Source organism: Bubalus kerabau, chromosome 10 (assembly GCF_029407905.1).
Source record: "Bubalus kerabau isolate K-KA32 ecotype Philippines breed swamp buffalo chromosome 10, PCC_UOA_SB_1v2, whole genome shotgun sequence".
Lineage (NCBI taxonomy): Eukaryota > Metazoa > Chordata > Mammalia > Artiodactyla > Bovidae > Bubalus > Bubalus kerabau.
Genome location: NC_073633.1, coordinates 51,830,966 through 51,842,483, shown reverse-complemented (window position 1 = coordinate 51,842,483; position 11,518 = coordinate 51,830,966). Strand labels below are relative to the sequence as shown.

At 37.9% G+C, this 11,518-nt stretch overlaps 2 protein-coding genes across 2 annotated transcripts in view; one reads left to right on the top strand and one right to left on the bottom strand.

Annotated features, from left to right (window-relative positions):
• LACTB (lactamase beta) overlaps positions 1-11,518 on the top strand; it is a 104,409-nt gene that overhangs the window by 23,255 nt on the left and 69,636 nt on the right. The window contains exon 7 of the mRNA XM_055537719.1: positions 4,275-4,370. The gene's annotated coding sequence lies outside the window, so the exon portion shown is untranslated. The remainder of the gene's footprint in view (positions 1-4,274; positions 4,371-11,518) is intronic.
• Positions 5,797-9,360, bottom strand: RPS27L (ribosomal protein S27 like). Its single transcript, XM_055537723.1, has 4 exons — positions 9,144-9,360; positions 8,134-8,242; positions 7,089-7,199; positions 5,797-5,993 (listed from the first exon to the last, which is right to left on the bottom strand). The coding sequence occupies exons 1-4, from the start codon at positions 9,147-9,149 to the stop codon at positions 5,965-5,967; spliced, it is 255 nt and encodes an 84-aa protein (XP_055393698.1). The 5' UTR covers positions 9,150-9,360; the 3' UTR covers positions 5,797-5,964.

Below are 11,518 nucleotides of genomic sequence, written 5' to 3'. Positions count from 1 at the left end.
CCTCTTTTGTCAAAGATTAATTGGCCATTCATTGGTGTGGGTTTATTTCTGAGTGCCCTATTCTGTTTCATTGATCCATGTCTTTTTTGGTCCCAATACCATGCTGCTTTGATTATTGTAGTTTTGTAGTATTATCTAAAGGATGGGAGCAGTATACCTTCAACTTTGTTCTTTTCCCTCAGGGATTGCTTTGGCAATTCTCTGTCTTTTATGGTTCCATATAAATTTTAGGATTTTTTCTTCTAGTTCTGTGGAAAATGTCATCGGTTATTTTATAGGGATTGCATTAAATCTGTAGATTGCTTTGGGTAGTATAGCCATTTTAACAATATTAGTTCTTCCAATTCAAAAGTATAGGGTTTCTTTCCATTTCTTTAAATCATTTTCAGTTTTCTTTATCAATTTGTTATACAGTTCTCAGCATATAAGTCTTTCACCTCCTTGGTCATGATTATTCCTACATTTTTAAAAGTGATTTTTTTTTAACTTTCCCTAATATTTCACTGTTCATGTAAAGAAATGCAATAGACTTCTGTATATTAATCTTGTATCTTGGTATACCTTGATGGCCTCATTTATCAGTTTTAATAGTTTTTGTGTGGCATCTTTAGGGTTTTCTATATATAGTATTATGTCATCTGCATATTTTTTCTCTTCCAACTTGATACATTTTATTTCTTTTTTTGTCTGATTGCTATGGCTGGTACTTCCAATATTATGTTGAATAGAAGTGGTAAGAGTGGGCATCCTTATCTTATTCCAGACTTTAGTGGGAGGATTTTCTGCATTTCACCATTGAGTATTATGTTGGCTGTGGGTTCATCATAAATCACTTTTATTATGTTGAGATATTCCCTCTATACCTCTTTAGTAAGTTTTTAATCATAAGTGGATTTTGAATCTTATCAGATGCTTTTTCTGCATCTAGTGAGATGATGTAGTTTTTGTCTTTTCTTTTGTTGATGTGGTTTATCACATTGGTTGTGTATGTTGAACCATCTTTGTGACCTTAGGATGAATCCAACTTGGTCATGGTATATGATCTTTTTTATGTGTTGTTGGATTCGATTTACTAATATTTTGTTGAGAATTTTTGCATCTATATCAATCAACAATATTGAACTATGATCTTTTTGGGTATTGTCTTTGTTCTGATTTGGTATCAGCGCACTAGTGGCTTCACAGAATGGTTTTAGGAATGTCCCCTCCTCTTAAATCCTTTGGAAGAGTTTGAGAAGGATTGGTTTAAGTTCTTTTTATGTTTGGTAGAATTCCTCAGTGAAGCCATCTGGTCCTGGACTGTTTTTTTTTGCAGGGAGTTTTTATTATTATAGACAGAATCGCAATTTTCAAATCTGGATAGAATTTTTCAACTTTGTATTCTATGACAGGTAGAATAATGGCCCCCTGAAATGTCCACATCCTTATCTCCAGAATATGTGAATGTTACCTTACATAGCAAAAGAAATTTTGCAGGTGTAATTAAATCAAGGATCCTGAAATAGGTAGATTATCCTGGATTATCCAGGTGAATGCAATGTAATCACAAAGGTCTTTATAAGAGGAAGGTGGGAGGTTAGAGTCAGAGATGTGATGATAGAAGTAAAGGATGGAATAATCTGGGGCCAGTAACCAAGAAATACAAGTAGCCTCTAGAAACTGGAAAAGACCAGGAAACAGATTCTCCCTTTAGAGCCTCCAGAAGAAACATACACCTTAATCTTAGGTTCAAGAGATCCATTTTGGACTTCTGATCTCCAAAACTGTAGGATAATAAATTCATGTTTGTTTTTTTTTTTTAAGCCACCAAGTTTGTTGTAGTTTGTTACAGCATCAGTAGGAAACTATATTCCTACTATTTTTAACCAAAGTTCTAATATGAAAAATTTGTTATTGTTGTAAAAAAAAAAAAAGAGAGAATGAACCCTAGGAAGATAGTGGCTTATTCTGGCTTCTTTCCACTTCTAAACTCATCAGTAATCTAGATATACAAATTAGAGTGTGTTAGTCGCTCAGTCGTGTCTGACTTTTTGCAACCCATAGACTGTAGCCTTCCAGGCTCCTTTGTCCATGGAATTCTCCAAGCAAGAATACTGGAGTGGATTGCCATTCCCTTCTCCAGGGAATCTTCTCAACCCAGGGATTGAACCCAGGTCTCCTGCATTGCAAGCATATTCTCTACCATCTCTGAGCTACCAGGGAAGCCCACAAATTAGAGTAACAATGATAAATAACTTTACAATCACCAAAGTGGCAAAAAAAGAAGAGGGTTCCATTTATTTACGGAAGATGGGGAAGGGGGAAAATACTCTCGTATATTGCTGATAGAAAGCAGTCTGGCATCACTTGATTAAAAACATATTTATCTTTCTAATATATTTATCCTTCTAAACAGCAGTCTTACTCCTGTAAATCTAACCCACAGAAATAAAAGTGCTATTATTAAGGAATACTTAATTATGGCATTGATTATAATGGGAAAAAACTAGAAACAAATTGCCCACCAATAGGATAATACTGAATAAATTATGGTACTTCCACACCATGGACTGTTGTGCAGTCATTAAAAAGAATTAGAGAATGAAGTTGGATCCCTGCTTCCCTTTCCCATATGCAGAATTCATTCAAAGCAGATCAAACCTAAATGTAAGAATGAAGACTATAAATCTCTTAGCAGAAAACAGGCATGAATCTCTGTGACCTAGGAATAGGGAATAATTTCTTAGATATGGCACCAAAAGCACAAGAAACAAACAAAATTAGATAAATTAGACTTCATATGAATTAAAAATGTTTGTGTTTCTAAGGACAAAAGATGAAGAGACAAGCTACAGAATGGGAGAAAATATTTGCAAACCATATATATAAGGGATTTGTATCTAAAATATGTAAGAACTCTTACAACTCAAAAATAAAAAGGCAACCCAGTTAACAATGGACAAAGGATCTGAACAGACATTTCTCTAAAGAAGATATACAAATAGCCAATAAGGACATTTAAATATAGTCAACATCATTAGTCATAAAGGAAATGCACATTAAAACCCTAATGAGGTAACTCTTCACAAACATTGAGATGGCTATAATTAAAAAACAAACAAAAACAGACAAAGATGTAGAGAAATTGGAACCTTTGTGCTTTGCTGCTAGTAGGAATAAAATGGTGCAGGCACTTTGGCAATTCCTCAAAAAGCTAAACAATTACCATCCGATCTAGCAATTCTACTTCTAGGTATATACGTCTGAGAGAATTTAAAATATCTCTACACAAAAACTTGTACACATAAATTCATAGCATTATTCATAGCCAAAAAGTGAAAAAAACATAAATGTCCATTACTGATTAATGGGTAAACAAAATGTATATTCTTACAACATAATATTATTCAGTCAAAAAGGGAAAGAAGTACTGATACATGCGTGAATGGCCATGATATATATTTACGTTAATGAAAGCCTGACATAATAGGCCATGTATTATATAATTCCATTTATATAAAATGTCCAGACAGGCAAATCCAAGGAGATAGAAAATATATTAGTGGTTGCCAGGATCTGGGAGGAGGAAGCAATGGGGAGTGAATGCTCGTGAGTATAGAGTTTCTTTTTCTCATAATGAAAATTGCCTGAAATAATTAGATATTGGCAGTGGTTGAACAACATTGTGAATATAATAAAAACCACTGAAATTTATATTGTAAAGTGTTGAGTTTTATGGTATACATTATATCTGAAACAAAACAAAAATTAAACTGTATCACATGACTTACAGAAGCAACCAGATAAGAAACCATTTGTTATCTGATCAGATCAGAAGCCAAGAATTTAATTTTTAGTTATTTTTATTTAATTTTTTTTTCTAATTTATGGGATAGGTTAACCTTTCCTTACATTAAAAAATGAAGACAGTGGTTAAGACTCTGCACTTCCATTGCAGGTGGCATGGCATTCCATCCCTGGTCAGGGAAACTAAGGTTCCACATGCCCTGTGGCAAGGCCCCCCAAAAAATGAGGACAATATAAATGATAATATTAAAGAAAAACACTCAGTAAATAATGTTTGGAAAACATTTAAGTTTGGAAAAGTCTGAATGTTCTGAGCATTTTTCAAATCAAGTAATACTGTTTCATAATGAAATAAAACTTAATATACCATTCAGTTCCCAGTGCCAAATATCTCTTTAAATTAACTCTTAGATAGGTCCTTTAAAGTACCATACTTTTGATGCTATTTCCAAGAAAATTTGCAAGAATTTGCTCCCTGTTTATCACAGGTTTTGCCAAAGTTCTAAACTGTGCACGCTGAGGTGCCTTGGAGCAAACATTGACACCTGACATCTTTTGGAGACCACACAAACTTCGAGTTCCAGGTAATTATGTTACATTTAGATAGCACATTTGCTTTGGTGATACATCTTTGTGAAGCTGGGTTTTGGGTCATTGCTGTGATAAGAATCTAATACTATGCAAAAATCGATGTGGAAAAAATGAAAATGGCAGTGTCCAATGTGATCCAAATTTTGAAAGATATTCAGTACCCAGAAGGCACACTCATTTCATTAGCAGGTCATTTAAGAATGAAGCAAAAAGTATCACTTTGGTTCTAATTTACATGTAGTTTTTTTTACTTTAGTACTAAAGCTGCTATAATTTAACTACTTAATAAATTTAGCCATTAGCTATTTCTTTTGGCCAGGGAACTCCATGAAAAAAATCACTGAAACTAAAGAGGCTATACACCAAGAAAGTTTGGGAAGCCCTGAGTTATCTGCTTCTCATACAATACACCCCAAACTTTCCACAGTTTTCATTTCTCATGCAACATTCCTCTGATATAACAATCAGTATTGTTAATGGATCAGTCTCTCGGATTAGGGCTGTATATATAGGAACACCTCTTGGTAGAAAATGCCCGTCTTAAGTGCCTGGCTTAAAGATAAGAGGTAAACAGAAGCAGTTATCTTCCCAGTCTAACAGGCAGTCATATAAGGGCTAGAAAGGGAGAGATATACTCTACTTCCTAAGTCCCAAGGGTCACTTTATAAACCATAAGAATGACGATGAGACTACAGAGCCACTTAACGTGTTTTGCAGTCAGCAGTGCTCACCTGTCTGGACCAGAGAACGTAGTACCATCTACTGCCCCCTGCCAGGACATCCTGGAAAAATCACAACACTCTTGATTCCCCCTCAAATTTTCTGCCCCTGAAGAGCTTTCTATTAAGTATAACTCAGATGCCAGGTACAGTTACTGTACTAAATTATGCAGTATGTTATGGGCACATAAATCCAAGGCATTACACTGTGATTGTTACTGCATTAAATATGTACTTCTATACATGTTTCCATAGTTATAAAACCAAACTACATTTAGAATTAATAAATAATGAACTTTCCATTTGTAAGCTTCCCTGGTGGCTCAGATGGTAAAGAATCTGCCTGCAATGCCAGAGATCTGGGTTTCATCCCTGGATTGGGAAAATCCCCTGGAGGAGGGCATGGCAAACCACTCTAGTATTCTTGCCTGGAGAATTGCCATGGACAGAGGAGCCTGGTGGGCTACAGTCCATGGGGTCAAAAAGAGTTGGACAAGACTGAGCAACTAAGCACAGCACAGCACAACCCCTTCAGAGTAATTTGAAAAATGACATAAAATAAATATTGAGTTTCTATTCCTGAAGTGAGACACAAACTAATCAGAATATGCTTTTAAAAATGTTTAAACCAAACTCACATACACAGTATATATAAATGTATAGCATACTGACACATACTTTAAAAAAAGCAAAGAAGTAATTTGCCCATAATCAAAACTTTATTGAAAAACTGACACCAAAATAGGAGAGTGTTGCTGTATACCTTACAAAATTAAATGTATTACATTATCTTGGTAGATTAACTGGAATTACTGAACTGATAAGGCTTTCTGCGATAGAACACAAATTCAAGAAGTTGTGTGGATCATTAGTGTTGCTTCCTTCTAAATGAACAGCCTGCAAAAGAATCACAAGAGCATATTAAACACAAGTCTGTTCTATCTCTGGTATAGAGTTTTAAGGATAAAAAGTACTTTTTACATAAAAACTTAGCTTTTAGAAATTTTAGATTAAATAATCATTAAGTCCTCTCAAATGTTATAATGAAATTCATTTAAGACCATGAGTTAAAACTTTAAGGCAAGCTGTCAGAAGATGCAAACTTAATTTTTAAGAACTATTCTAAATTCTTTTCTCCATAAAATAACTTTCGTTAGAGTTCATCTCAGATCTTTTAGGAAAACTCTAGTACATATGCACCCTTTTAATCATCTGTCAGCATGTGGGCACAAATTCTAAGATCATGGCATGATATGCAGGTTTTGGCAATCTTGCAAGTACGTTTTTAAGCAGAATACTGCACTTAAATATTGTGCTGACTTCAAAGTTAGATCTCACCAGGTCATACTAACTAGATATTGGATTTGTTACCAATTCACTTATAACTCTTCCAGTGAGAATAACATGGAATTTACCATGTTACCAAAAATATCACAAGCCAATTTTAAATATCATTATTGAATTGTAAATCCCTAAGTACTACTATGGAAAATTATATACATATGTATTATTTCTTCTCACTGCACAAAAGTGAAAGAATTAAAAATGAGACTGTCTTAATCATGAGTTGCTCATAGAAATCAAACCTCTAACATATTAAATATAGTTATCTGTTGCTTAGCTAGCATTAATAAAAACTATCTTAAATTATATGTACCAAATACATAGGAAACAAAATATTTACATGTATTTATTCTTTTACTCCATTCTGATTTATGTCTAATATTCCAAATTAAGCAAATTGACAAAATATAATACAACAAAATTAGATGTTCTAAACTAAGACAAATAACAGATTATGGAATTCTTTGCAAGGTCAAGAGTACAAACTTATCTAATTTAAAAGGGCAGTCTTTACTAAAAAGAGCACACAATGAAAGATAAAAATTATTTTGGTAATTATGAATCTATGATTTCTTTTAAACTAATTTTTGTAAAAAGACTAAAATCATAAAATCTCATCCCTGGGTTAGAAAATGCCAAATGATTTACCTTCTGTGAGTCTGGCCTTTCCTCCTGTTGGCTGGCACAGCACTGTTGAACAGCCTACGCAAAGCACTACTGTCTGAGCATGGCTGAAGACCGTGGTAATCTTGTAGCAACCTAAAAAAGGGCAGTGTTAGAAGTGAAAAGCAGAAGAAAACACAGCACCTGTTCAGTGTACTTCTAGTAGAGACCTTGTAAAAGATTAGGAACTTCAGTGCAGTGCAACCACATCCGTAACAAACTTTTCTAGTAGCCACATTAAAAACAAGTGCTTTTTTTTTTTTTAAGATGAAATTAATAATATAATCTATGGAAGTCTGTATTTCCAAAATAATATCATTGCAACATGTAATCAAAGCCTTTTTTTTCCTATATCTTCAAAATCTGATGTGTATTTCACACTTTAAAGATACAGCCTAGTGACTACAGTTAATAATACCATACTGAATATTTGAAAGTTACTACTAAGAGAATATATCTGAAAAGTTATCACAAGAAAAAAAACTGTAACTATGTATGGTGATGGGTATTAATTAGACTTATTGTGATCATTTCCCAGTATATACAATTATGGAATCATGACATCGTACACTTGAAACTATAATGTTTTATGTCAGTTATACCTCAAGAAAAAAAAGAATGAAAAAGAATTTTTCCATTCTGACTAGCCACATGTCAAGTGTTCACTAGTTACATATGCCTAATGGCCACCATACTGGATCCCACAGCTTTACAATGAAGAATCAATATACTTTTCATTGAACCATGAAAAAGAAAACTTACATTTGAGCATCTTAAAGACTTAATAAGTTCAATGCCATGTCCCTTGTGGAAATCCCATCTTCACAACCCCCTACCCAAATGTTTCTGAAGTGGTTTATTATGAAAATAACCCTATGACATTCCAATTCTGTAATCCCACTTCTACTCCAACAGAGGGTCCTGATATCTAAATGTACACAACAGATTATGAGCAGTCCTTACAGAAATTCTGTAAGTAGTCCTTTAGAGAAATTTTCCTTAGGAAAGGAATTAAAGTTTGAAATTTCACCTGGACATTTTACATCCATGAAGTAAGAATTTGGACTTTGAACCAGCCGTTTCTTTTTATGTTTTTTCTTTTCCTCGTCCAAGGAAGGATGCAGTAAATCTCTAGCTAACTGAATTAAAAAAAAAACAAAACACAGTATGAGTACTAGAATGATACCACAACTCTGGCAGATTTAACATATGTAAAATATACATGCAAAAATAGGAATAACAGTCATACTCAGCACAGACAACACTTTAGTTTTTGTTTTCTAAGCCTGTTAACTTTCATCAACACTGTTTATAATGCTTGAGTTCTCTAAGTCCCAGTTAAGGGGCTTTACAACGATCCGGAAACAGATGGTAAGGTTAACTCCGTTGTTCGTAACTAATAACAGTCGCCAGTGAAAATAAGACTGTGGTGCTAATGATCCTGACCCTGGTGGACCCGCTGAAAACAAGAAATTGCTGAGGTAGACCCGGAGAATGTCAACAGCGAGGTGATTTCTGCCCCCTGGGTTCAACATCTGATCTGACAAGAACTCTTAAGTGGCTGACGCTTGACTGTCCCTGATAGAGTTAATTTGTATGGCAACTTCGAAGACAGTTTTTAAAAAGGAAACAAGCAGAAAATCGCTTCAGAGAGGAAGCAGAGGGGGGCAAGAGCCACAAAAAGAAAGGAAAGCAAGAAGATGTAAACGATCATAGCCTTGCGGGTGCCCACCGAAACCCAGGAGGGCTGAGTAAGGTACGCAGGGAGCAGTTCCCTGCCAACCAGCAACTCCAGACCTCAGCCCAGGGCGGCGCCGGGCTTCCAGTTCCACGCCCTGGCAGGGCCCGGCTCGCCGCGCCGCTCGGGCAAGTCCCAACAAGTCCGCCACGCGCGAAAGAGCCGCGCCATCCGAGGCGCCGAGCGGCGTTCTGCAGGGAGCCCCGGGGCCCAGCGGAGCCAGGAATCTAGCCTGTCCTCGGGGCCCCTCGGGCGACAGAGAAGGCCGACACAAACGCGAAGCCCGAAAGTAAACAACTCACAGGCATGTTGATCCTTTCGCAAGCCCAGCCGTGCAGATCTCTAAGGCGACAACCTCAGCGGGCAGCACGCGACGAAGCGCGCGGCGTCAACTTCCGGGATACAGGAGGCTGGGAGGAGCGAAGCGGCGGGCTCGTCCCTCTAGGCGCACCTCTCGGTGGTAGGGGCTGGCTCCGGCCGGGATCCGCGAGTGCCGGGAGAGGGGAGGTGCTGAGGCACGCGCCCATCCGACACCGCAAAGCCCAGGATTCTAAAGCGCTCCAGGGCTAGGGCCCCGGCTTCAGGTCTCTGCTCTGGGCCCAGTGGTGCTTAGGGTCGAGCTCAGGCGGCTCGCTCTCGTCTGGGAAGCCGCCTCGGGCTTCGGGAGCGGACCACGGTGGGCACGCTGGGTCCTGTCAGCGGTCCCGCGGGCAAGACACTCTCCGCTCTCCGCCACTCAGCTGGCAAGCATACGGGCGATGCCTATGTTCTTTTATGTATTAAAAACAGTATTATTAATTAAAACTATTAACACGTGCCAGCGAGGTTATGAAAGAGGCTCCTTTACTTGTGCATCCGGCTCCAAATTACTGGTTATTAAGTTCTGTGCGGGGTGTGGCTGTGCTTTGGGTTTGCTTGGCCTTAAAAAGGTTTTTAAGAAGCACCTATTTGCTGCTTAGTTCATTGTGTGGCTCCTTCCTATCCTCCGTGGGTCACATTTTCCAGAGTGGACAGCTCGGACTTGAAAAAACAGTGAGTGTCACCGATGGCCAGACTTGAAATATTTTTGATGAAGAGCACCATCCTGTAGATTGAGCGAGTGTTGTTAAAAGCTAAAAAATACTTGATCTGTAAATTGTCCTAGGTAGACGTTCTCGATCAGCTTTTATTTCTGTTCGAAAACATGATGCATGTGTAATGTCTATTTTGGAAAATGGAGAAAAGCAAAAGAAATTTAAAATCACCATCCAGAGATAAATATTGTTAATATTTTGACCTATATCCTCCCATTTATTTTTCACTTGCATATAGGTTTGTTTTGGGATTTGGTTTTACATAATTGGTATCATCTTGTGCATGTTCTTTGATAGACGAATCCGCATACACACAACTTACTGTGTAGTAAACGTCACTCCATGTTACTATATATTCTCCTACATTATGACTTTCAATGGGTGCAGAGCATTCATCCTGTGAATATATATCTTATGTCATCCATACACTAAGGTAGACGTTAGGGCTGGTTTTTAAATGCTTAATATTTAAAATATTAATGTTAAATAGTTTCAGACAGATTTGTGTATGGAATAATACAATTGTGTATGCAAGAATCATGGCCCCAAAGACTTCTTAATCCCCAGGACCTGTGCTTATATGGCCAGTGGAATTAAGTTTGCTAATTATCTGGCTTTAAGCTAGGAAAATTATCCTGGGTTATCTGGGTAGACCTAGTGTCATAACAAGGGCCCTTAAACATGGAAGAGAAAGACAGAGAGAGGTGTGGTGCTGAAAGAAGAGTCTGGGAGATGCCATATTGTTGGCTTTGAAGGTGTAGTAAGAGGGTGGTGAGTGGTGAGTGGAGGTGGTGAGTGTACCTCTAGGAGCTGGAAAAGGACTCTCCCCTAAGCCTTCTTTAGAATCAGCTAAATATTTGCCTAAGTTTTGTTTTAATTCTTTTGTTGTAGCATTTATCTATAAGTTTTTCATTAACCTGGGAATTTGCAGGGGTGGGGGCAGTGTGTGGCTGCATCACACAGCTTGCAGAATCGCAGTTAACCCCTGGTCAGGAATTGAACATGGAGGACAGCAGTGAAAGCCTGGAATTCTCGCCACTAGACCACCGGGGAACTCCCTAACTTGGAATTCCTTTTGGCACTTGGTGTGTAGTGGGTCTCAGAACAATGTCTAACGAGCAGGCCTAGTTATTGTTTCAGCTTCTTAACCAATGAGTGTCAAAACCCTTTCACTTCTGAGACACTGTAACAGTGTGAGAAAGAAAACTCAAGGTCAAGAAGATCTGGACTCTGCCTGCTTGTCCAAAGCTCAGTTTCTCCTAACATGTCCCCAGGCCCTTGCACTGATGACAGATAAAGAGACATGTAGGCAGGTGCAAGGTGCAGGATCCCTTGGCCTTGGCAGCCTACTCAGGGATCCTGCACAAGGAACTCCTGCCTGGCTTCCCAAAGGACTCTGAAGTGCCAGCTGAAATTCTGTATGCTGCCTGAGAACTTTCCAGCTGTTCTCTCTAGCGAGGTCTGAGAAGGTGCTGCTGAACCTTCCATTCAGCATCCAGCCCCCTTCACCTTAGAAGTGTGAGGCTATTTCCAGCCCCTTCCTCCTTTCCAAACTTCAAAGGCTGGGAGAACCCACAGGTGTTCACCTTAAACCAAATCAGAAC